Source organism: Odontesthes bonariensis, chromosome 4, assembly GCF_027942865.1.
Source record: "Odontesthes bonariensis isolate fOdoBon6 chromosome 4, fOdoBon6.hap1, whole genome shotgun sequence".
Lineage (NCBI taxonomy): Eukaryota > Metazoa > Chordata > Actinopteri > Atheriniformes > Atherinopsidae > Odontesthes > Odontesthes bonariensis.
Window position 1 is genome coordinate 38,573,040 of NC_134509.1, and position 26,336 is coordinate 38,599,375.

General features: G+C 40.0%; 1 protein-coding gene across 8 annotated transcripts in view; it reads right to left on the minus strand.

Annotated features, from left to right (window-relative positions):
• Positions 1 to 115: 115 nt before the first annotated feature.
• myom2a (myomesin 2a) overlaps positions 116 to 26,336 on the minus strand; it is a 31,924-nt gene continuing 5,703 nt past the window's right edge. For 2 of the 8 annotated variants that reach the window (XM_075464159.1, XM_075464160.1), the window contains exons 7-39: positions 24,530 to 24,618; positions 24,407 to 24,445; positions 23,437 to 23,601; positions 23,105 to 23,266; positions 22,610 to 22,751; positions 20,171 to 20,370; positions 20,032 to 20,085; positions 18,113 to 18,240; positions 17,568 to 17,751; positions 16,420 to 16,437; positions 15,167 to 15,341; positions 12,329 to 12,450; positions 12,094 to 12,111; positions 11,625 to 11,812; positions 11,370 to 11,496; positions 9,770 to 9,948; positions 9,552 to 9,666; positions 7,957 to 8,116; positions 7,199 to 7,305; positions 7,039 to 7,083; positions 6,815 to 6,951; positions 6,238 to 6,382; positions 5,973 to 6,032; positions 5,699 to 5,766; positions 5,450 to 5,563; positions 4,535 to 4,622; positions 4,395 to 4,433; positions 3,747 to 3,852; positions 2,994 to 3,157; positions 2,593 to 2,629; positions 2,479 to 2,501; positions 2,034 to 2,089; positions 116 to 1,539 (exon numbers count right to left, since the gene is read on the minus strand). In XM_075464159.1, the coding sequence (XP_075320274.1) occupies positions 1,006 to 1,539; positions 2,034 to 2,089; positions 2,479 to 2,501; positions 2,593 to 2,629; positions 2,994 to 3,157; positions 3,747 to 3,852; positions 4,395 to 4,433; positions 4,535 to 4,622; positions 5,450 to 5,563; positions 5,699 to 5,766; positions 5,973 to 6,032; positions 6,238 to 6,382; positions 6,815 to 6,951; positions 7,039 to 7,083; positions 7,199 to 7,305; positions 7,957 to 8,116; positions 9,552 to 9,666; positions 9,770 to 9,948; positions 11,370 to 11,496; positions 11,625 to 11,812; positions 12,094 to 12,111; positions 12,329 to 12,450; positions 15,167 to 15,341; positions 16,420 to 16,437; positions 17,568 to 17,751; positions 18,113 to 18,240; positions 20,032 to 20,085; positions 20,171 to 20,370; positions 22,610 to 22,751; positions 23,105 to 23,266; positions 23,437 to 23,601; positions 24,407 to 24,445; positions 24,530 to 24,618 (3,988 nt within the window). In that variant the 3' untranslated portion in view covers positions 116 to 1,005. Of the gene's footprint in view, positions 1,540 to 2,033; positions 2,090 to 2,478; positions 2,502 to 2,592; positions 2,630 to 2,993; positions 3,158 to 3,746; positions 3,853 to 4,394; positions 4,434 to 4,534; positions 4,623 to 5,449; positions 5,564 to 5,698; positions 5,767 to 5,972; positions 6,033 to 6,237; positions 6,383 to 6,814; positions 6,952 to 7,038; positions 7,084 to 7,198; positions 7,306 to 7,956; positions 8,117 to 9,551; positions 9,667 to 9,769; positions 9,949 to 11,369; positions 11,497 to 11,624; positions 11,813 to 12,093; positions 12,112 to 12,328; positions 12,451 to 15,166; positions 15,342 to 16,419; positions 16,438 to 17,567; positions 17,752 to 18,112; positions 18,241 to 20,031; positions 20,086 to 20,158; positions 20,371 to 22,609; positions 22,752 to 23,104; positions 23,267 to 23,436; positions 23,602 to 24,406; positions 24,446 to 24,529; positions 24,619 to 26,336 lie in introns of all 8 variants that reach the window. The other 6 variants (XM_075464163.1, XM_075464161.1, XM_075464164.1 and 3 more) reach the window with 6 other exon arrangements.

Consider the following 26,336-nt stretch of genomic DNA (forward strand, 5'->3'; position numbering starts at 1 on the left):
AGCCCAGATACAACACACGTGCACATTTTTACTTTAGGCTGCTGTGTTACGCCTGACATAAGTAATTAAGATGAGGAGAGTGAAGCAGAGGAGATTTCTGAGAAAGACAAATGGAGAAGGTTGATAAGGAAACTTTATTGCCATCACAAAGTGCTGGAGGGAAAAACGCAACAAGCCACAGACACATAGACCTCTCTGACACAAAGACACAGGCAGGAAGTGAATATGTGTATTCACAGCCTCAATAACTGGTTTTATTATGATGTCAAAACAATGAGATCTACCGGGGAGAGAAACAAAGCTGGTACGAAGGGAGAAAAATCCAGTTCAGTTCAGTCCAGTAGTTCTGGTTTATTACAGTTTGTGTCCTTTTCATATAGTTTGCGGATTATCTTCATCAACATTTTTCATATGACTACATTCACCAACTTTAGTGCTTTACAGTGGAAACACAATGATGGATAGGATCTGAAGAAAAGCACTTTTGTAGGAGGTGAAACTCAAAGTTGAGCACATCTCAAATGCACAAGAGCCACTGAATACAAAACTACAGACAGCATGGCAGACAAAAGATTACATAGGGACTGAGTCTGGGATTAGCAGTGAGTGGTGGTCCAAAGAGAGAGCTCTGCTTCTATCACACCACCAATCAAACCATGCATATAAGACCCAAATTGTAATAAACCATAATATGCTTTGACGGCCATGAAATAAAGTACAGGCATTCCACTGATACTGCACAGTGGAAGGTTCAGCTTTTAAAACATCAAACATTAATCTGTCTTGACTTCAGTGTTTTCAGTTCCCACTTGTGTTAAAAGTCAAACAGTGAAATGTCGAATGCCATTTAATTAATTGAAAGTTGATGTCAAGAAAATACAGCACTTTAGAGAGTGGGACATTAACAATGTCACAACTAAAGAAACAGCTCGTGGTTTTAGACTCATGCTATGGATCAAAGTTGCTAACAGTAAACGTTTCCCTCTCCAACATCAACACCACCTCTTACTTCCTGGGTGGGGTTGGAGACTTCATGAATCTGGGCGGAGTTGGAGACTTGACACTGCGAGATGGAGTCGGAGACTTTGGGGTTGGGGTTGGAGACTTTGGAGTTGGGGTTGGAGACTTGGGGACTGGGGTAGAGGCAGGAGTGGGGCTCCTCATGGACTGCAATGGGGTTTGGGGCTTAGATGGGGTAGGGGTGGGGGTTTTGGAGGGAGGAGCTGGGGATTTTGGCGGCACAGGCGTGCTTGCAGGCACAGCTGCTCTGGGCTGTCCCAGTTTGGGCTCAGGGATCTTCTCTCCGTGCTTGTAGACGCTGACAGTGATCTCAACAAACTCACCACCGTACTTGTTCCGTACATTGATGCTGTACTTGCCGGAGTCTTCGGGAGTAACTTTGTTGATAACGAGACTGGCGAACTTTCCACCATCAAACATAACTTTGGTGTGCTCAGTTGAGGAGACTTCTTGCTCATTCTTGAACCAGGTGACCTCGGGGGTCGGCTCGCCCCACACGGTGCAGGTCAGGCTCAGGGACTGGAGAGGAAGGAGAATCAACTCAAGTCACAGTTTATCCAGATAACACATTAAACGCTGGCACATAAACAAACTAAAAGGTGAGTTCACATTAACATGTGACTTTATGAGACATCTGAATGTTTACAAGAGATACATGTTGTGTTAAAGTATGTGTAATAAGAGTCAAAGAATCAAAGATACACAAAGAGTTTAAAAAAAATGCTGCTTTGCACATTAAAATATCTATTAAGCTGTGTCAACTCTTTACTGACAAAACAGCTGAAGGCAGTTTTTGGTCTTTTTGTTTCATTGAGATAAAGATCAAGTCTCAGCCTGAAGCTCCTCCTTTTGTTTGTTTTCCAGCACGTGTTCCAAAGGAATGCTGCCCGGGCTGTATAGCTCTAACCCCGGACCTTCTTACTATAAGGCCGATGTAATGAAGTAAACAAAATACTAAAAATGAGTTGTCACAGCATATGTATTGTTAAAAGCAGAGACTGAGAAATTCTCACCTTCTCTTCCATAATAGTAACCACATCAGGTAGACCACCAACCACTCTGCCACGGTCTGAGAAGAGAGAAGCCAAATTGTTCACACAACTCCTAAGATTTAAACACACTGATGACACACAATTTGAGAGCCATTCTGTCCACCTGTCCCAGTTTAGACAAGGTTCAAGTGTTCAGGAGGAAAATGAAAAAGAATGAAAAGCAGTAACTGTGTTCTTTGAGACACAACACTGATTTCTACTTTGCCTGGAAAGAAAATAACTTGCCTGCAGGACTTGTATGAAAATGTTCAGAATGCTTAAAGAGAACACTGAAAAGTTTCTATAATATCTTTTATCTGACAACATCACAAAAATTAAGGATAGTTCAATTTCCTTCAAGTCTAAAGGAATGAGTACCCAGTTGTAATTGTTCACTAGTAGAGTACTTAACAACTGATCTACTTACTCTTCTCAGCGAATGCAGCGGCCCTAAAAGACAGAAGAAACGCAGTTTGATTAATATGATTTGAACACAATTTAAAGGTACATCTTCACAAGCTGCTGTGTTATCAAAACTTACTTAAGTCTTAAGTACTCTTCATAGGCATCGGTGTATGCTGCAAAAAAGGGCAAAGAGTGGAAGTTAAGAAAAACAGATCATGAATACAAATATAATGCAGAATCAGGGCTGCATATCATTTTTTTTAATTTAATTTCTTCACTGAATATTTTGATCACAATATAGAATATAATGATGCTGTCAATGTGTATGTGCAAAGACATACTTTTTGCCATATTCACATGTTATTACAGTAATATTAATATCTACATTACACATCATGACATGAACAACATAAAGCCTTAATTTTTCCTCCAGTTGCAGCTGGACTATAGAGAATAAAACAATTCTCTAAAAAGCATAAAAAACCCCACTGAAAAGAAAGTCAACAGACAAATATAGATGTAGAGGAACATTGTTACCTTGTCCAGAGAGGTCAAATGTCCGGGTGTGGGTTGTAACGCCGTCTGAGATCTCGATGGAATAATGACCCTTTTCTTTATCGGATGGATCACAGATCTGCATCCAGGCCATCTCTGCTGTTCCACCAATCCTCATCTTCTCAGAGGAGGCAATCTTACTTTCCCTGCAGGTTTATACCACAAATCATCAATCAAATTTTCTACAAAAAAACCCCCAACTCACTGATGAGGGTTTTTCTTTCATTACAAAAATAATGTGCAATTAGAGGTCATTGCATTTGTGTCTGAATGCAGAAGAGCTTTAATCAGTTCTCACGTTGCTGGTTTACTTTTAGCAGGTGACTAAAGTAAAATCAGCTCTTAAACAGTGTGCAGGAAAAACCTCTCATGGAGTGTAACATCACAAACAATCGTCACATTTTTTGGAACGAAGGTAGTGGTCAGTATTCTGATATATCAATCACTCTGTTGAAAATGCTGAAGATTCACAAACAAAAGCAAACAAACTTAAAACTGTCATCAAGTTGCGTGCAAATGTTGCTTAATCATGATTGGTGTACGGAAGTATGACATCACCTCTTCAGCAACTGAGCCCCACCAACAAACATATAACAGTAATTTCATGTGGAGAGTCCTTTAAGTGTTCCAACCTTAGTAACCAACTGCTGTAAGAAGCTGATTGTAAAAAACTAATTTCATATACTTCATCTACTGATCTGCTTGGTGCAGTAAAAAAAAATGTTGATGCTGTACTTGTGCTTCCATACGGTCTTCAACTCCTCTGTATAGTAGCTCATGTAGCACTGCAGCCTTATACCCTCTGGAGTACACTGCATCACCAGATCAGAGGCAGACGCACCTGATTGGTAACACACACACACAGAGAGACATATAAGAAACAATAAACTGAAAATAAAGATGTTCTGACAGCCACATCTCTCAGCGAGGCAGACGCAGAGTCAGTCAGAGTATTTAGAGAGTTTATGTGTCTTTCAAATGAGCCCATTTTCCCGAAAACAGCATATAAATGAATTCATGTTACCAGGGAAACATGTGTACCCTTATCTAGTTTTTTTAAATTTATTTAGTGTGCAGTTTAGTCAGTGTCAAACTGAATCTAACTTTGAGTGTATTTTCACTCATGTTGCTGGAAGTAACTGTGGGGTTTGCTGCCTCTTACTGTCTACAGAATTCTGTTTTGAATTTGCAGGCTCTTTCTTCTTTTTGATGTAAAAGAAATAAAGTCCTTTCAGTTCTATTTGTATTGCTGAATGTGACAAATCACAAATAAGCTGATGTGGCGGTGGAGGAAAAACTTTACATGACATCACTGCTTTATGAACACAGTCTGAATGGCAAATGAAGTTTGAGATGATTCAGAAGTCAGCTGATTCAACCTACCAGCAATACGGGCAATGCCATTGATGATGTCATCAAACACTGCAAGTCAAAGAGAAAGAAATACACCAAATACAGTAAATTACGAGAAATGAATGAATGCCAAGTGATACAGTTGACTCCATGTAAACAGTGACATGTACCTTGGCCTGAAATGTCAAACACAGATGTGTCCTTTCCTCTGTCATCACTTAGCACAGCCTTGTAAACACCCTGGTCTTTTCTGGAGAACTAAAGAGACACATGATTACTTTAGCAACAGGTAAAACTGGTACATTTCTTTACATAAGTTTAAGATAGAAAGCAACTTAATTCCAGTGTAGCTGTAAAACAGATGTTTTATTCCACTTTTCCCAACTCAGTGTTTGGACAAAGTTTGATTTCAGTTATTGTTTGTTTTCATTTCTTACCTGTGCCATTAAATCCACGTCCCACCACAGAACATGTACAAGCTGAACTAACTCCAGCTACGGTTAGTTTGACCTGGCCATTTAACTGGACCTCTGTCCTCATCCCAGTGGAAATAAACAAGGCGGGACTGAAGTATGTTTTTTTCCTGGTCGAAGCCCAGGATGGGACCTGCAGATCATGTGCACAGCGCCTCAGCCAGTTTGAGCCCATCTGAGTGTATTCATGCAGGAGCAATACGAACTCCAACCACGGGAGTGTGTTAATCCGGCTTGGAAAGCTTTGACCTTGTATTATCTTTCACAAACATGTTTACATACATTCATAAAATCTTTTTTTTTGTCAGACAAACAATCTTTTTTTTCATCATTTAAATGTACTCTGTGTTTCAAATCATCTGTTAGTGCATTACTTAATTTATTATCTATTATCTATGTCATTAATTGATTTTAGGATATATATTATTGAGTGTGACAACACTGCCTGACTTGGATGGACACAGCTGCTAAAACTCTTAGCATTGGACCATTCATTATTATTGATTATATATCATTTTCATCAATTTGGATGTAAAACCAAATGATTTTATCTCAGTGTTTGATAATTGCCTTGGCATTTGATTGACACTGTGTCATGCTGGATATTTGTACCATAGGGAGAGGAAGAGCACAGGCCCCAGACATAACATTGGGGGGAGCCTCTGGAACAATCTCGTCATCTTCTTTGTACCAGTGGAAAGCCGTCTCCTTCTTCACATTGGCCACCTGGCAAACAAACAGGAAAGAATCATTTCACTCGAACAAACAAAGAAGCAAAGCAAAGTGATGAAATAGAAACTTGATCTCATTTATGTAGGTCATAAATATTTCAAAAGCCAGTTCAACATATTGTTTTGTTACCTTGCAGGCAAGCATAACAGTGCAATCCTCAGTGACAGTGAAGTAGAGATACTCAGAGAAATGTGGACCTGCGATGATGACAAGAAGAAAAATCAAGCCATTAATTCCTGTCAAAGAGAAGCATCAGTAATGGTCATTTAAATAATACCGCATTCATTCTTCCTGCAGTGCTGCACAAACCTCTACATTCATAATTGTAAGTACAAAATATTTCACAATTTAATATTCCGTCATTAATGTGCTGGAGTGTTGCTGGGCCACTGAGCATAGGTACCCTGCTTCCTAATGTGCTCCTTCCTCTGAAACTCTGCCTCCTTCAGAGCAGCTTTGAACACTGAAACAGAAAAACACAGCAGTCCCTTAGAAATCCTCCAAAGGTTGAAATGCCTCAGTGTTTCTGTTATAAAAACACAAATTATCATTTGACCATAAACCTAAAAAAACACGTACATATAAAATTGTTCATGATTAAAATCAATCATTAAGATAATCCTATATCCATCAGTTGACTGTTATGTGAAGGTTAGACATAGTCGTACCATCTCCCACCAGGACCAGGGAGCTCTGGGTTTTGGCTTTGCCGTCATTGATCTGGACGGTGTACGTGCCCTCATTGGCTCTGGTGAAATGCTCCACCGTCATCTGGATGACTCCTGAAGCCACATCGTGGCTGATCTTCTGACCCTGAGAGGAAAATAAGGACAAAATTGGTGTTTATACCTTTTCTTATTACTGTCTGCCACAGTTTTCTATAAACAAGTACTGCATTTACAGTATTAATGCAACTCTGAGTTGTATAACATTAGATCTCCAATCAGTCAAAAAAAAGACATATTCAAAGACATAAAGTGGACCATGTTTATGTTCTTATTTAGGTGTCATGTGATCATGTGTTTGACGTTGAAAACAACAGTAACTGTATCAGATTAAGTTTTGTGCTTCATCCGAAAGCTGAGGACTAAACACAAAGAGACAAACAACAGGAAGTAGAGCACACCACAGTCCAGAAGAGAACCATTTGTGTCTCAATAACAGTGAGCCGTATCATTGTCATTATGGATGAAGAAAAACACAAGAGCTTCCACAACTCAGTCAGTAATGATGTTGACATTATACCTCCCCGCTGGTGACTTCTTTATCGTTAGCAATGAACCTGTAGGACACGGATGGGGACAGTTTGACAGCCTGCAGCCAGAAACGCACGTGGCCTTTCTCCAAAACCTCATAGTTCAAACCATGTTTCAGAGGAACGACTGCATAGATACAAGGACACACAAAGATTAGATTGTGTTGAACTGAACAATGATATCGGAGTTGTGATGTTAAGGCACAACACTCACCGGGATGTCTGATGGCATAGCTGAGCTCCAGCATGGTGTTCAAAGCTGCAGAACAGATCCAATAAAAAAACACATGAGCAACAAACACATTCAAGGAACAGACACATAAGACTGAGAATTAGGAACTGATTTTGGTAGCAGTGTGAACATCATGACTTACCATCCTCAGTCAGAGTGTGGCTGGCAGAGACTCCTTCTGTGTCTGTGACAACCACAGAATATCTGCCCAGATCTTCCTTGTCAGGGTTGGTGAAAGTAAGTCTGGAGCTGTGAAACAAACACAGAAACCCACAACAACCATTGAATGCCTGAAGTCAAGACGACATAGAACTTTACAAAAAGAATTGAACTGTGAAAGGTCTTCCTAAAGACAATGAAGTTCTAATCAAATGTTCGAAATAAACGAGACTTCTCCGCTCATGGTTGTATTCACGGAGTATTTTTGTTCGGCAAACATAGCAGATCATACAGAACACACAGTTCTAGCCACAACAACAGCATTCAGTCTTCAAACATTGAGGTTGTTGCATAAAAACTGAATTGTAAAATGTAGGTGTTTTACAAACATCTTCAGCATAGAAACTCAGGAGACACACCTGCACAGATTCTGAGTGTGCACCCAGGATTAGTGCCGTCTCCACAACTGTTTAAGTTATTAATGTTCATTTAGTAATGTGTTCGCAAATCATCATAATTTCATCATCTTATCTTTTAAGATATTGTAAATATCATAATCAGAATATGAATTATTGAGTTATTGCCAAACAAATGTCCCTGCAGAGCTCCTTAGATATTCTGTTCTTAATATTTCGACAAACAACCTGAAAACACACTACCCCTAGCTGTGGTCTGGCTTTGGGATTAAAAAGGAACCCGAAAAACAAAAAGACTTATTGGTGTATATACAAGCAAGCTTACGTTCTGCCCTTAGTTGTCATGGCGACCCTGGGGCAGTCACCAATGGGTTTGTAGTTCTTCGACCACACGAACTTGGATGTCTCAGAGATCTCGCAAGCCTCCAAAGACAGGAAGATGTCACCGGTCTCCTCGTCCACACCAGCCACTATCTCCTTGGTGCCTGTGAGCATGAATAACATGCAAACACATCACTGAGAGATAACAGAAATAAACTCACTGTCTGTCTTCAGGTTATAGTTTGGGGCACAGTCAGAGTGCCTGAGCCGAGACATAATCTGCGTTGTTTTGCATTATGGGAAATGAGCAGTGCTGGATTTTTTAACACAATTCACTGAAACCAATACTAAGAATGGTATGATGTGCTATAAAAGAAGGCATGACAATAATTCACCAGTAATTAAGGGTATAAACTACTCATGATATTCCCTTAAATTCCCTTCAGGCAGCAGCAAAGTTTTATGAGTCTGTACCTGTTTTCAAAGACATTTTAAACAGTAGACATTAGGGAAGCTGGTTCTTTGGTGAGTGCAGTGCAGCTCAGCCATCAATTTAAGTGTTGCTAGCGGGCTACATAGAACAATGACATAAGTTCATAGCCTTTATAAATCTTCAGGGCATTAGACATTTTGACAACTGAAGCTTAAGTTTCTACAGAAATGTGACAATCTTGTCGAAAACAGACAGAAGTGCATCAATATTCAACCTCCAGTCCACTCTACATTCACGCCCATGGTTTTGTTGGTATTCAAGCCGGATAATGTAACAGAATTTATAGCTGGTATTAGTAGTGACGGATAGGTAAAGCTTTTTGAGGCAGTGAAGTTTCCAGCCACTTGTGTTGAGCAGGGGTTCATGTTGAGAGGCTTTTAATCCTCAGTAGGGCTGCCTGCTGATCAAAAGAGCTTTACAAGCACAAATGCTCACTAGTTATTTTCGTTTTTGTTTTTTATTTCTTTTTCTTTTTGTTCTGATTTTGTCCCAAGTTATTGCTGTTCTATTCAAATTGTCATTCAGGACCCCTGTCTTTGCTTCTATGAAGGGAAGAGATAAATTAAAGAATGATTCTACTATTTTTGTGTCAGTGCATGCAAGTCACATCCAGATAACTGCTTGTACATTTGGACATGAACTGCAACTACAAGCTAACCAACTAAGAAAATAAAAACATAAAAAGCTAAATGATCTCCTCTTAAGCCATTTGGAGACTATCTTGCTTTGCGATAAAACTGTCAACCCCATGATTACTGCGGACAGCCACACACATAACAACCTTATCAGTGATGTTAATACATGATCATTTCTGGAGCATCATTTGTTGAAGCAATGTAACAGCCAATCACAGCAGGGTGTCTCTCTTATTGATCCATTCTGATATTGCCCAGTCACCACTGACTGAAGTTCACATCAGTTTCTTTATTTCCATCTTCAAACAAACCTGTTGTGTCTCTCTCTTTCTAAGTAGAAAATGACATATTCTCTTTTATATACAATCAAAAACTGCAGGACATCATCTGGTGTTCTCCAGACAAAACCCACTCACACTATAGCACAGTTGGTGTTTTGTCAGTGTGAAGGGCGTGTTTGCTTCTTGTTACCTGGAAGAGCCTTAGCACAGACTGGCTCTGACAGCTGAGAAGGTTTTCCAACACCATTTGCATTGACAGCACGGACTCTGAACACGTAGCTTTCGCCCTCCTTTAGCCCAGTCACCTGCAGCAACCCATGGAAATATCCTCACATTTAGAATGACATTTGAATGGACAAAGGTTTGATTATTATTAAATAATCATACGTAACAAATCATGTGTCCTACCTGCAGGTAACGGTGGCTCACAGCTTCCTGATTCAGAGTAACAAACTCAGATGAGCTCTTCTTGGCCATGTCCACCAAGTATCCAGTGACAGCACTTGCTCCAGTATAAACTGGAGCCTTCCACAGGATGACCAGAGAGTCACCTCTGACCTCACTGAAGCTCAGGTCATAGGCTGGGCCTTGAATTAAAAAACATACATATATTGTCAGGACCAAAGAGAAGAGAGCAATAGTTTTAGCTTTAGTTTGACCTCCTTTTTCTAACATTTTTTTTAAAATCTCAGTTTTGAATAAAGGCAAAACATTTATGTAATAGATAGATAGATGGATACTTTATTAACACTAAACCCAACCCTAATTTTCACCGAATAAATGTAAATCTCAGTAGAATGTGTATTTCAAGTTCTCAAAGACCGTAGCAAAATAAGCACTACTTTCGGAAATCGTGGGGCAGTATATAGCTCACATGCAAGCAGCGAAAGGAACAAACTAGAAGAAGAAGACAAAAAAAAAGAACAGAAATGGCAGAACTGGTCATAGGGACAGAGAACAGAAAACAAAAAACACTTGGGAGGAGATTGGATGTGAAATGGGTGCGAGTCTGGAGGCAGTGAAAGAAGTGAATTCTGCACTGCCCCCTGGTGGATGTATTGCCTAACAACCATGCCAACGTAAAGCACACATGGGAGTATGTGGGCAGTGAGACTTGACAACATTTGAAACGAACGTAGAGTACAATACAGAGTATAGATGAGCCTTTAATGTAATGGACCGCCACTCTTGTTCCCATGTGCACAGTTAGTGTCAGAGAGGAACAGTAAAGCACATGCAATTCACCGCATGTGCTAACAAAGAGATGAAGGACACTGCTACCTCAACTGTGCCCTCACAGTTATCATTTCACATGTAAATATAACTAAAATCGCTGTCTGTGTTACAAAATCAGAAATTTGTGTGTATGTGAGCACAGAGAGCAGGAAAACAGCAGAGAAATGGTAAATGGCTGACTAACACCAGCTGAGTTTAAGGTATAAGATGTGACATGAATACACAGTAACCCACATAATGCTTGTTTAAGTGTGTCAAATCTGTCTTAAAGTTACTACAGTTGCTGACAACTGATTAGTGACACAAGTCATTTATACATGAATGTTTGAATTATTGTTAAAAAGAAAGCGTTCATCAGGAATGCTCGTAAGATAGTTTGAAGCAGAAAAAATAGGCTGTATAGTGTCATTAGATGGTGGAGTATAGGGTAAGTTATGTTGCTGTAAGAAACAGAGCAGAACATAGTTGTCACAAACCAGAAAAAGAAACAAACAAAATGTTTCTTCAATATGTCTGGGCCATATAGAAGAATGAAAAGAGAGATTTACTCAGTTTGGTTCATTTGAATTCATCTTACATTTCAGCTAGTATCAGCCTAGAATGGGAGACATTTTATCATTCATTTGATAAATCAAGAGTTATTTCTTTATCTTAAGATAAGAGTAAAGTGTGTTGCCAATTTGGATGTTTTTGAAAACTTAATAACTGTCATGAATTCAAAAAATAAAACTCCCGCTGCTCAAAAATGGGAGAAACGGCGACGACCCTGTACCTGGCTCTTCCATAGTCCAAGCTTCACATTTCATTGGCTCACTGGGAGCTGATTTCAGACCAACACCAGCCATATTACCAGCCTGGATCCTGAACTCGTAAAAGGTTCCCTCTGTTAGATTGTCCACCTAAAAGTACAAAAGTGGTTTGGCATGATTATGAGTCTGAATGATTTTCTCTATGTAAATGAATGTGGTGGATGCTTCTGAATGGGTTTACTCATCTATCTTTATCTGCTCAGCTACAGTAAACTCACAGTGCAGATTCTTTCTGTGATGGCAGACACGTTGACCTCCTTCCACACCAAAGTGTCTGCGTCACACTTGTCGATGTAGTAAGCATTGATCTTGGAGCCGCCACAGTGTTTGGGGCTCTTCCAGGCCACAGTCATGGAGGAGCCATCGCTGCTCAGTATGGTGATGCCATAGGGAGCGCTGGGAGTTGCTGAAAGTTTCATGTACTTATTAACGTATTAACTACGGCTTAAACACTTTACAGACCTTATTCACAGCTGTGAATATTATTTTAACAATGACTGTAAGCAACGTTTCATTTTAACTTCCTGCACACGTGCCTTTCATGCAATTTAATGAGTACAATGTGTCATGTTGAGCAGAGATGTGAAGAGTGAAACTGAAAATATGCCCTTCTGTGCACAGTTAAAGTGAACAAAGAGGACTAGTGGGTAAGTACTGTCGGAGGGGGTAAAAGTTTTCAATACATACCATAATCCACCCCCTTGCCTGGACAGAATAATGAAATGAGACTCTGAGCATAAGCTTAGCTGGGGAACGCTGATAATCTTTTAAATCACCTTTTCATTTAATTTCTGTTACGCATTCATCCCTTTCCTCTGAAAAAGTTGTAAAGGTCTACAGTATATCATATCAATATGTCTTTTTCTCTTTTCTTTTTAAATTATAAAAACAAACAAGGTTATAACGGAGAAGTTTTGCTAACCAAGTGCAGGCTCCACTGCGATGGGAGAAGACTCCTGAGACTCGTCACTGAGCCCGAAGAGGTTGACAGCTTGGACGCGGAACACATAGCTCTCTCCTGGAATCAGACCGTGGACCACAAACCTAAGACACATCCATTCAGATTTTGTTCAAATTAAATACATCGAGATACATTTTTAAAAATTAAATTTTTGTTTACTACATAATTCCATATGTGTTCATTCATAGTTTTGATGCCTTCAGTGAGAATCTACAATGTAAATAGTCATGAAAATAAAGAAAAACCATTAAATGAGAAGGTGTGTCCAAACTTTTAACTCGTGGTGTATATATCTATATATATATATATATATACATATATATTTTTTTGTTGGCTCATGTGGGCTTTATTTGAAAGTAGCTTGACAGGAGAGCAAAGGGCCACTGGCCTGACTCCAAACCAGGACGGCTGCAATGGGGCACAGAGCCTCCGTACATGGTATTGTTATGATATTTTTAACGGTTTTGAGTATCTTGCCTTATAATCTTTATTTCTTGGGTTAAAAAGTTAAAAACCTTTAATCCCTTTAAATCAAACTGGTGCAATATAAACAACCCTTTTCAGCAATTTCAGAATAATGTTCCTCAAAGCAAAACTGAGAAGACACTGAATATTCCATTATCTATGGTACACAATATGATCAAAATATTTGTGAACCTGATCCAGAAACCCTGCCATCTTCTCTGGACCAAAGCTCATTTAAAATGGACTGAGGCAAAGTGGAAAACTGTTCTGATACTGTCAGATTAATAAAAAAGTGTTTAATTCTTTATAAAAAATCAGGTACGTGGCATCCTCCAGACAAAATAGAGGAGGGACCATCTAGCTCGTTATCAGCTCTCAGTTCAAAGCCTGAATCTCTGATGGTATGGGGGGCATTAGTGCCTATGGAACTGGAAACCTGCACATCTGGAAAGGCTCCATCAATGCTCAAAGGTATAAACAGGTTTTAGAGCAACATCTGCTCCCATCCAGATGTCATCTTTTTCAGGGATGGCCTTGCACGTTTCAGCAAGATAATATTAAACTACATCCTGCATCTATTCCAACAGCATGGCTTTGTAGTAGAAAGGTGCTGGTCTGACCTGCCTGCAGTCCAGACCTTTCACCAACTGAAAACATTTAAAATACAACAAAGAAGACCCAGGACTGCTGAGCAGCTAGAATCCTTTATCAGACAGGAATGGGACAACATTCCTCTCCCAAAGGTCCAGCAGCTGGTCTCCTCAGTTCCAGATGTTTACAGACTGTTGTTAAAAGAAGAGGGGATGCTACACGGTGGCAAACATGGACCTGTCCCAGCTTTTTTGAGATGAGTTGCTGTCATCAAAATCAAGATTAGCAGATATTTTTAATGAAAGAGTAGAAGATAGAGAAGAAATTTCATGATGGTAGGTGTCTATCAGAGAACTTTTCAACCAAATCTAGAGAATAAATGCCATTATCATTTTTTCATTAGTGCCATGTGCCAATACAACAGAGGGCAGCTGCCTAAACCTTACACCTACTTAAGTCAATTCTTTAGTTGACAGAGCTACAGCTTCAGTGCACCCTAACCCTACCCCCTGGGTCCTAACCCCAGGTAATCTTTTTAGACAGCCTGCACAAAATTCCATTTGCTTTGCCGATGATACTCAGCTATACGTATCTGTGAAACCAAATTAAACCAATACGTTGGTTAGAATACAAGCATGTCTTACAGACATAGAGACCCGGATGACTTTTTAAATTTTTTGCTTCTAAATTCAGACAAAACTCAAGTTGTCTTCATTGGACCTGAGCACCTCATCAAAACACTGTAGTTACTCTACGTGGCATTTCCTTCCCTGCCAGTACTACAGTGAGGAACCTTGGAGTTATTTTTGAGAATTTATCAATTGACTCACATATAAAACAGGTTTCTAGGACTGCCTTTTTCACCTTCGTAATATTGTTAAAATCAGGAACATCCTGTCTCAGAGTGATGCAGAAAAACCAGTCCATGCATTTGTTACTTCAAGATTGGACAACGGTAATTCTTTATTATTGGGCTGTCCCACATATCTCTGAAAAGCCTCAAGCTGATCCAAAATGCTGCAGCCAGAGTTCTGATGAGAACTAACAGTTTTAGCTTCTCTTCATTGGCTACCTGTTAAATTCAGAATACAATTTAAGAGCTGTCAGTTTGGCTTCAGGAAGCAGACACCCTCTCTACCTTTAAGACCAGGCTTAAAACTTTCCTTTTTGATAAAGCTTATAGTTAGGGATGGCTCAGGTGATCCTGAAACATCCCATAATTAAGCTGCTATAGGCCTAGATTGCTGGGGGACCTCCCATGATGCACCTCTCCTCCCTCTTCTCACTTTATTCTCCATCTACATATGACATCATTGTTGTCATTAACTTGTGTTTCTGTCTCTCAGCAGGTATCCCTGGTCTGGTGTTATGGTGCTTGTTATCTCCTTTTTTCTGTCCTCTCAACCCCCAGCTGGTCGAGGCGGATGGCCGCCCTTCCTGGTTCTGCTGGAGGTCTCCAGGAGTTTTTCTTTCCCCTGTCACCTTGTGCACGCTCATGACAATTTGGATTTGAATTAATTTGATTTCATTGGATTACAATGAATTGGATTATAATTGGCCCGAATTGGACTGTATCTTTGAAGTACCTTGAGATGACATTTGTTGTGATTTGCCGCTAAGTAAATAAAACTGAATTGAACGGAATCGAATAGACAACCTTCTACCACCTCATTTTCAGAGATGTTTCAAAATTTGCCTTTCAATTAAAACCACAGCCAGTCTCTGTCTGTTCTGAACACTTACCTGTTATGTCTGAAGGGTTTGTGGTTACAAGGGAACCACTCCTTGGATCCAACTGCGCGGCCATCAATGTAATATCCCATGAGGCTTTTCAGATGTTTGGGAGGTTCCCACTGGACAAACACTGAGGACTTAGTGTTCCTGGTGGCCACAACCTGACCAGGAGCAGAGGGGGTCCCTGCTCAAGAGAGAAACTCTATTAGTCAGATCATTTTTATCTAAAACAATGTCTTCACTCCTTAATCATTGTATTAATTTTTTGCATTTGTTATGTATTTACATTTTAGAGTCAAATTACAAAATCATATGCAAATGAGGGAAATACATTTCAACTTTTATGTTGATTGAACCAATCAAAAGTACTGCTGTCTGCTGATATGAATGTAACATTTAAGTAACAATACTGTTAGGAAAAGCCTGCGGATTCCTTTGGAAAACAAATTGTTGCACATCACAGGTGATGATCTGAGACATGATCAGATTTGCTGTAAATAAATTCCTTTTATCAAAATAAATCACTCATTAAAATGAGAGTATTTTCTCATATGAGAGACATCATGAATATCTGTTTAATACAATGTGCAGCAGATCTGAGCCCACAGTTTGTGTTCCCACATACTGCTTTGGGGGTAACAAAGGGACTGCTGCAAAACATTCAAAAGTGGTTTGTTGTGGCTTTTCACAAGTGAGGTGCCTCTGTGTCAGTGAACCTGCTGTGACACAAACCTGTGGCTTAAGATAGAGGACTTGTTTTAAAGGTCCCAGGAGTAGGTATTGATTGGTTTCTACACAAAGCAGGACGTTTGGGCAGAATGGGATACCGCAGAAGCATTACTGTGATTTCATTTGGGTTTAGTGCAGAAGGAATTCCATTTTTCTTAGGTTTTAAAAATGTGAAGAAGAATGCTGCAGAACCTCTGTGTAACACAGTGATCAAACAAAAAAATGTGTTCAGTGAGAGGCTTCTTTAGCTCAGCTACAACAAAGAACATTACAGGAGGCCATTCCTCCTGGTTCATTTTCACAATGACTAATGGATAACGAACTAACTATTTTGATTCTTTATGCTGTAAAATTATTTCCCATTTTGTGATTAATAAAGTATTATTATTTCAATTAATTTCAATCTAAATGTTTCTATAACTATAGCTTGTAGTTAAAGCACACACAGGTGAAGAGTGAATTAATTTGTGGCAACACAGCTGTGGGAAACGGTGCCTGTACAGTGTTTTCAGTTTCCATTAATCCGTACATACCAACTGGCAGCTCAATACCTGCAACACACAGTCACTCACAATTAATAGTTTAACAGGAGCATTTCATTTCATGTTTGTGTGATATACATTCATATGAAATTCATATGACAGAAATATCAAAGCCATATAAGCGTGCTTTCATTCTTCATAAGCCCTAAATGTTGGTTGAGATCATAAACTGTATGGGGAGACTAATAGAGACATTTGATGGTACCCTCAAACATTCTTTCCCTCAATTGCTTTATCTGCATCAATTAAAAGAAATAGTGACGCATAGAAGGACAAAAAGATGGTTCAATTCAAGAACCTGATTTATGACGCTGTTGAAGCTCATCATAGTGAGGTGGTCCCTTATACACCAACTGATAAAAAGAATGAGTGGTGATGAGAGGGGCCCTACTGGGCTTCCTTACTTTGCCATTGTCTGAACAAACTATAGCACATAAACACACTGCAATCACAACTTCCAACTGCCAGCAATTATGTTAAAATCTATACCTGCGCAAGCTGGGCCAGAAGTACACAGAGGTACGTTATACAATAAGGGAATCTGAAATCCCATTGATAAAAACAAACTCAACACAGCAGCATGAGCTTCATGTTAAACAGAGCTGCTCTCTCATGGGTCAAGATTATCAGGCGGCCTTTAGTTTCTTCTCGTCACATGTTGTGGTGAAGGTGTTGCTTGTTTTGGAGAAAATAAAAGTGACAAAGGAGAAGAGGTTGTGTGTGACACGTTAAGCAAGCTATTTGGCATCACTGCCACCTCCCTTCTGGTAAAATTATTCGCACCCTTAATAGACAGTCAGAGAGTGCTCTCAAATCAACAGTCCAGGCACGGAAAAAAAAGAGTCAAAAGTAAAGAAAATGCAGATGGTGTGCACATATGGAAATACCAGAGAGACAAACTTGCCCGACAACCAACTGTTAGCTTGGTGTATAAGGGCTCCATTACAGTTCCATGCATGAAAAATGATGGATTCGAAAAGAGCAGTAACTGAAGAGAGTGTGCCATTAAAGTTATTACAAATGTACATTGTGTGACTGAATGGCTTATAATAAACAAGTGCCAGAAAAGGAAAAAAACTAAATAAATCTGCTCTCATTTTCTTTCAAACCATAGCAGATAGATGAGCAAATGCTCTTACCATCTTCATCAACTTTCTGGATGGGCTCAGAGGGCGCAGAGGCCTCGCTGGAGCCATACAGGTTGACCGAGTACACTCGGAACTGGTACTTTTGCCCATCTTGCAAATCAAAAACTGGGTAACGAGGAGAGTGCAGTTTTACTGCTGTGTTGATCCGCTGCCATGCTCCAGTGCCTGCTAAGCACTGTGGGAGAGTCGGGAGGGGAAACGTAAAGGTGAAATCATCTATGACAACCTTAATAATGACAAACTCCATTCAGTGAAGATCTAAAAGGGGTAATTGTATCAGGTAGAATTCTGGTGTGATTCTACCAGAATATTATTTTACATCATTCAAGTAAAATAATGCACCAGACATCTACAATATATTTTTCTGATATAAAGGTGTAGTCTCAAAGCAAGTCAGTTCACAAAAAAGAACTACGTGTAATTTTGTATTAGAGCATAGAATAAAAGTTTAAGAGGTTAACACGTTGTTCATTCTTCCAAAGCCGAACAGAAGTTAAGTGATGGATTTGAATGGCGAACGGTGAAGCGACACGCACCTTCTCGATGATGTACCACAGCGGAGCTCGTCCGCGGGGGCTGGGAGGCTTCCAGCTCAGCACCACATATGATCTGAAAACCTCGGATGCATGCACATCTGTGGGCTCGCCTGGGATAGTAACGTAGCCTAGATTGGGAGTCAATGGTGTTGAGGTATAACATCCACACAGCGGCAGCCATCACAGAAGTCCCACATTATGCATTTGTTTTTGTTCAGAATATTCTACAGTGGATTCTGACCTGGCTTCCACTGACAGAGTAATGAGACAATGTTTGATTTTCACTAATGTCTCTTCATAAACTTTTTTCTCACAAATATAGTCTGATTGTGAAATAGAGCTGAATAATTCAGAATTTTACGTCTTTTCCTAACTTGCATTTTGAAGCTGTTCAATACAGTGTATGAGAGGTATATGAGAGTATGTCCCTGGTATATTTACATGGATGATAATATCAGTAAGGTAGCAATTAATAACATGCCTGTTGCATCGGGAGATGCAAAGCCTAAACAAGAAGTATTCACTCCCTAATAATGAATTCACAATAACAAATGAAAAGCATTTCAACTGTGAAAGTCCCTCTCTGAATCTGAATCCCACTGGTAGATACACTGAACACTGAAAAGTGGGACTTCTACGATAACCGCATCTGAATATTGTGTGTGTTACTTTTAGCATGGATTTTTGCCATGTTTTTCTAATTAGTTAATTTTAGTTAATTTAAATTAGTCTAATTTTCAATGGGTTATAGGCTTGTTAAAGTAGAGAGGGTAGAATAAACTGGTTTATTTGGAAAAAACAGTTTAGGTTGATTCAATTGTAAATGGAGGAGTTAGAGTTAAAAAGAAGAATGGAGCTCAAAAGTTAGAATGGGAGGAAATGAGAAACTAGTTTTATAAAGTTAAAAAGAAAAAGAAAACAGAAACAACGAAAAAAGTTTGGCTTGGGTTAGATGTTTTAGGATTACAGTTCACATTTGCTTTGTTTGTACTTTGGAAAATGAGAGCCATGTCTGGATTTAGTTTATTTTTGCATGATTTTCACTTTTTTGTTTTGTCTTAGGACTAAGAATGGTGTAACAGGGAAAACCTCTGCACCAACGCTTGTGCATTTACATACAAATTAAAGCCTCAAATTATGGTCTATTAAAAGAAAAAAAATCTCTTAATTTTGTAGTAAAACTGTAGTCTTTTAATGACCATCATTCGTTGGTGTTTCCGCTTTTCTAAATGACAGCAAAAACTGTCCAAACAAAAGTCTCAAAGCTGTCACAGACAACCTTTAAGGGGATTGTAGCTTCTCACGGTTATGCTAGATGTGCTACGATGCATGTAAAACCTTGTTGTTATGACTGCATGAAGGTCATTTAATCAAGTTCACTCTTCTCTGAATATTACTCGTCTCTTGCCCTTCCCTTCTTGTCATCTTCACAATTTCAAGCAGCTGAATACTGACGCCTGGCAAAAGGAAATTAAATGTTGATGATCAGAGTGGACAGCCCCTGCCTTCATCATCATCATCTTTTCACATACCCTGTATAGAAATAATCCAGGCACTGAAAGGGATGATACTATTGAAAATGAGAAGAAATGAAAGTGGATGGAAGGAAATATCTCGCTCTGCAGGCACTGTGTTGAGTAAAACACTGTCTGAGCCTGTTGCTGAAACGTTGCAGTTCAGGGTGTTTTTACTAAACTTGAGACATACTGTAAAGAGTTCTGTGCTCTGTAGTAAAAGAGGAAATAGTGCTTCAGTTTATATCCCTACAACCTTCCTTGAAAATAGAAAATGTTGTGTTCTATCGTGATTATGATGATGAGGTGTAGAAAGGGGGATTTGTGTTAGTATCTGGTAAGACAGTTTAGAGGTTGCAGAAAGCAAAACTCAGAATCAAGATCGGTCTTTGTATACCACTCTACCTTCCAGTTCATCATCCTTGATCACTATGTCATATTTTCCTTCAATTTTAATCACTGTTGTAGGAAAGGATGACAAACGATAGGTTAGGAAACGTTGGTAGCCTGCTTTCCTGGATTTTGCATTTACCTTCGTCGGTACCTTGCAGTCTTTCATTCTCTGCAGCATCAATGGCCATCACTTTGTCTGACGCGCGTGATGGCCTGCTGATGCCTGCGCTGTTCACGGCTCTCACCCGGAAGTGGTAGCTGTGGCCCATGCTGAGGCCATGCACTGGATATTTGCAAACCTTCACTGGGGCATCATTGCACTGGACCCAGGTATCAGCGCCAGATTCACGCCTACGAGTGGGAGACATCATGAGCAGGAAAGTTTCACCACCAAACACACAAATGATTGTTTTTCAACTTGTCAATGTCAAAAATACAGGACTAAAGTTACAGAATCTTACACTTTTCCTTAAGTATTTAAAGTAGGGCTGGGCAACGATTCAAATTTTTAATCTAATTAATCACATGATATCCCTGATTAATCACGATTAATCGCATTTATATGCAAAATCCAAAAATTAATTCAAAAGTAGTGTATAGATTTTAGCATTTAGTTTTATTTTAAATGTACTGCCATATAAATGAAAGTGCCATAACATTTGTTGTGCAAACACACTTTTAACATCAGCATCTTTATGTAGTTTTTATGTAGAAGCCTCGCTCCACTGTCTGTTTCCTTAAATGACTAGCTGGTATCAGTTGTGTGTTTTGGCTTTAAAGGTGGGGTAGGGGATCTTTTTCTGGAACATTTTTTTACATATTGCTTGAAATACTCTTCACACCCCCATTGCAACCAATTAATTAAAAGTTTTGACACAAATATGAAGTTTTAGTGGCCTCTAGAACGTACAATCTAGGAAAAACACTATCGAATCATACTGAACGGACCGTTAACAATGATTGGATTCTGATGCCGTCTATCAAACTGCAATCTGCTCCTCCCTCCCCCTCCTTCCCCCTGTGCGCGTACCCTGCTCCGTGACCGAATTACGCGTCCAGAAGCTTGGCAGGAAGCTAAACTAGAGCCAGCTTGGCTAGCACCTAGCATTATTAAACGTATAGTTATCATATACTAAATACTAAATACGGCAACGATCGATGCTTGCTGTCAGAACAGCGCTCGTGCACCTTCGTGCTCGTGCGCGTTCATGTACTCTAGAGGCGTGCATTCGGGGGGAAAGTGAAGAAAAGGGTTGGGCCTTTTTACCTGTGTATTTTCAAAATGCAGCTTCGCTGGACTCAAAATCCAGGATCTCCTACCCTACCTTTAAGTGATATTTTAGACTGGAACTACAACGGTGAGAAGACAATTCAACTTGGCAGTGTTTACAGATGACTGTGGTTCTGTCGACTCTGCCGTCTGGAAGAACTTTAAAATGAAAATGGCCGAGTAAAAGTTCTGTACTCATCTCCATGTTTGGTGGATCCGCCAATTACTTTCTTTTCCGGTTCCGCAGCAGACAGCAACAGACTTTTACAAAATAAAAGCCTGTGAGCAACAGACTTGTACAATAATAAAATAAATAATAAAACAAGGGTGGTCCGTGGCATAGTGGGTTGAGCAGGCCCCCCATGTACAAGAGGCTATAGTCCTCGCTGCAGCTGGCCCCGGATCGAGTTCCACATCGGACGGCCCTGTGCTGCGTGTCGTTCTCCCTCTCTCTGCCCCCTGCTTCCTGTCTCTCTGAACTTTCCTATCCATTAAAGGCACAAAAGCACCATTTCAAAAAATGTAAAAAAAAAATTTTTAAAAACTGCGTTAATGCGCGATAAAATATTTATCGGCGTTAAATAATTAATGAGTTAACGAGACAATAACGAGTTAACTCGCCCAGCCCTAATTTAAAGTAAATATTATCTACTGTATGGTTATCTACCTGGACTGGTATATTCTGTTTACTATGACATGCTTTCTAATCCAACCTGTACCAATAGCCTCAGTTCTTTTAGGCAGCTTTGGCAAAATGTGCTCCACAACAAGCTGATAACAAATACCCTCACATAATAATCACACAATAAACTGCTTTTGGGCTGAAGTTACCAATTTTTGTCATTGTCAGCAATGTAGACGGTCAGTCTATGGCAATGTGGATATCTGAGTATGTTCAAATGTTACTTTGTGCAGAAGCTCTGGGACGAGGTGCCTGAAGAAATCAGCTCAGAGTAGTCAGTGACCTCCTCACTCTCTTCTTAAAACATACTTTTATTAGAGAGCATTTCCTGGTTTTACTTTTATCATGTATCTACACGCTCATCTCTGGCATGTTTTATCATTCTATAGTGAATTGGTTTTATGATGTATTTGGCCATTTTATCTGCCTGTTTGTTTTGGATGAAGAATGAAGCACGTTCTAGTGTTTGATTTATACATAAAAAAGATCGTTAAAATAGTTAACTGCTGATCTGGTACTATCACACATTCTATTATTTCCATGATCCAAGCTGCAGAGTTATTTCACTGGAATCATGTTAGGATGCCAGTGCTGGTCTATTTAAAGAGAGCCTGAAGAGGTTCAGGGAGATGACTGACCGATCCACAAAGTATCCAGTGATTGCTGCCTCATTGACAGTGTTAGGCGGTTTCCAGGCAACCAGGACGTAATCCGAGTTGATGTCATATGCCTTGACGCTCATTGGTGCACCAGGGGCTCCTGCAGCAGAGGGAGCAGCATCTGGGGGGCCAAGAAACAAGGACATAAGAAGCCATTTGAAGGCACCCACTGTCAGGCACGACTCATTAGAAAATCTTAATAGTTAGTATTGTTTAACAGCTTTTCAACAAACCTTATCTCACAATGTGATAAGTGGTGATGTGTGTGTCAGTTTATGAGCCTGATAGATTTAGTTGAGTCTCCGAACTTTCACACAGTGAGCAACAACTGGAACAAGTTTCTGAGGTTTGTCCTCCCCAACATTAATCTCAGAGACTATTTACTGTAAATATGTCCTACAGTTCGAACAGCCAGCAGATACATCAAATCTGTGTGTTACACATACAAGGCTACATGAAGCAGAGTTATAATACCTGAGACAAACAGATAGGCGCTATGCTCGGTAGTGCCGTCCTTTGTAAAGATACGAAGGGTGTAGAGGCCCTCGTCGTCTTTGGCCAGGTGGGGCAGAGTCAGACTTGCTGCACCTCCACCCACTGACATCTCTGCCAGCTTACTTGGTTTCAGCAGTTTATCTTTCATAAGATGGAAATAAAGAATGAGAGAATGACCGAAAACAGTCGTTGGTGTCTTAGGATGTCTCACAAAATTCTAAATAAACTAAGAAATCAAACACAGTAACAATTTAATCAAGGTGCTTCACGCCGCCCTGCTCAACAGATGAATGAATTAAGGAATGTCTAACCATCTCTGTACCACTGGGCGAGGGGTGGTACATTGGGGAGGTCGGGGACGACCACCATAGTACACAGCAGTTTGATGGAACTTCCCTCCACACCAAAAGAGACTCGAAACTTGTCAAGCAGGGTGACCTCAAGCTTACTGGGATGGATCTCGGTCAGGTGAGGCACTGGAAAGCAGAAACACATGAAGTTCAACCCCATGCACAAGGAGATACCTTTAATTTATTTATCTCTGCACATGTATCCTGCAGGCCCTAAAAAACACCTGCATTTTTCTAACTAAAGTAGTTGTTGCATCATGTTCCACATTCCGATATGACATATTTCAACTTAAAATATGCCAAAAGTAAATGCAATCAAACAAGAAATGATTTATTTTGGAGGTCAGTGTTTTCTAAGGACACAGGTAAGTTTGTTTGATCCAGCAGTTTACTTATTAGCTATGTGATATCTACTTTGAGGGGCAGCAGGAACATTTATTTGCTTTACATGTGCATTTCTTTCACAGAAAATATTGTAACTTTAAGAGGGCAACAACAAAACACAAACACCTGTGTTTGTGGTGGCCCTTTTTGGCTTTTTACAGATGCACTGATTGGCCAAAGAAGTGAACAGGATGAGTTTGTGCAGTCATAGTGAATCTAAAGTAGTTTATTTTTCAGCAAACGGGTATAGGGACTGAGGTGAACTCTGGTTTTGGGTCCAAATGAGTAGATAATATAAGGGTAATAGTTGCTCAATATTCTTATGATCTAGTCCCCTAAACCCCAAAAATTGCCCAAAATGTTAGATGTTCATCAAAGTGTTTTCAGTACAGCAGCTTGTCCCAATACTTTACACAACTTGTCAAGCTTGTAACTGCTGTACTGTTTGAGGCCAAATGATTCCATGTGGGTGTACTTGTTGTCCCGGAGTCCCACCTCCCATCATCCAACTACCTCCCGAGTCACTTCCTTTACAGGATAATCTTACCCAGATCAAGCTGGCAGGACTCTGCGACTCCTGATGGTCCTGTGAAGAAAATAAATTCACTGTTACAGAAAGCAGTGTCATGTGAAAAATATCCTAATGAAACTGACCCAGAGCCAGACTTACTCTTCACAGTAACTTTAGCCTTGCTGGTAGCTGTGCCATGCTGGTTGGTCGCCACAGCACTATACTCAGCAGTATCACTCACAACACACCTACAAGGTGTCAAAGCAAAAAAAAAAAATTACTTTTGTTTCCCTTTATTACTGTTAATATACAGACTTTACAATGACACGAGATTAAAAAAGATGTGTGTAACATAGGGGCATATAAGGCATATTTGCTGCTTGTCTTTTTCTCAAAGAAAGCATGAAACAACTGTGGGTCTCCAATCAGCTGCATATTCTCCAAGACAATGACTGATAACAACAGATAATGTACTGTCGCAGAAAACGGACCAAACAGCTGGAGCGCACTGAAAAAAGACTGCACTGAGGCACGACTGAAGAGGAGTCTGAGGGTGAGAATAGAAGAAGAAATGTGACCTTCACCCCAGGCAGAACTATTTTAAGATGATCCCTTATCTCAGCCGTGGGCACATAAAGCCTTTCCAAAATCTTTTGCCACTAACAATCAGAAAATATATAAGTTTAAGAGACTCCTCAATGACACTGTCATGTATTAAGAAAACAGAGGAACTCATTGCTTCAGAAAGAGAAAGAGGCAAGGAGAGAGGGAGGAAGGAAGGGAAGGAGAGAGGGATAGAGACAGAGAGAGACAGCAGGCAGTGGGAGGAATTCATGGCTCGGATGACGCATAGGTCAGCACTTCGACACGAACAGCTGAGAGGTCTTGAAGATGACGAAAAGAGGCAGCCTGGGCCTCTAACCATGAACCCACAATTTTCAGTCTCCCTCTACAGCCAGCTGACATAATAGTAAAAAAAAAAAAACTGAAAATACATCCCAGGCAGTTAGTTTCAACCTTAACTAATGTTTGCTTGCGGAACCTTTGGCAACAAAAGCAGCCTCTCAACATTTTTTGCAACCATCTTGTCTTGCACCTGTCTGATGCTGGTGTCTGCCACTCTTCCAATGCTCTGTGCTGAAGGTCTTTAAAGTTTCCAGGAGCCCATTTAGCAAGGGCAGCTCTCTCAAACAGCTTTCAGGGGAATTTCAGTCAGAACTCACTTTTTTACTTTATTTTTAACCACCATATTTGCCTCAAACCTTGTTTTCTGGCACTGGCCTTTGAAATATTCAATGCTTCCAGTCCTGAGGACAGCAATGCAGCCCCACAGTATCTTCAAATGGCTATACTGTCTGTATGGTTTCATCACATGTATTTTACAAGCCTTTCAAGAAAGATTGTGGGATAGTTCTGGTTAATGATAAAAACAGATTCTAGTGCTCATTGTTGTTGTCTTAGACTGAGACTACAATAAGAAAAATGTCTGAATTGGTGAATCCACCTGACAAATGAATGTCAAATTATAAAATATGACAATGCAATCTTCCAGGTTCAACTCCCAGCTGGGGCCTTTCTGTTTGGAGTTTGCATGTTCTCCCCGTGTATGCGTGGGTTCTCTCCGGGTACAGACTTCCTCCCAGCGTCCAAAAACATGCATGTTGGGTTAATTGGTGTCTCTAAAATGTCCCTAGGAGTTAGTGGGAGTGTTTGTGGTTGTTTGTCTCGTTTGTCTATGTGTGGCCCTGTGATGGACTGGCGACATGTCCAGGGTGTACCCTGCCTCTCGCCCGATGACCGCTGGGTCGTCCAGCCCCCCCGCGACCCGACCGACGGATTAAGCGGGTATAGGAAATGGATGGATGGATGGATAATGCAATCTATCTTAAACACCTCGTAACGTTCTTTTTTTTGTCTTTCCAGGTATTTACAATGGTCTGTGTTATGATTTGCTCTGTTTTGTAAT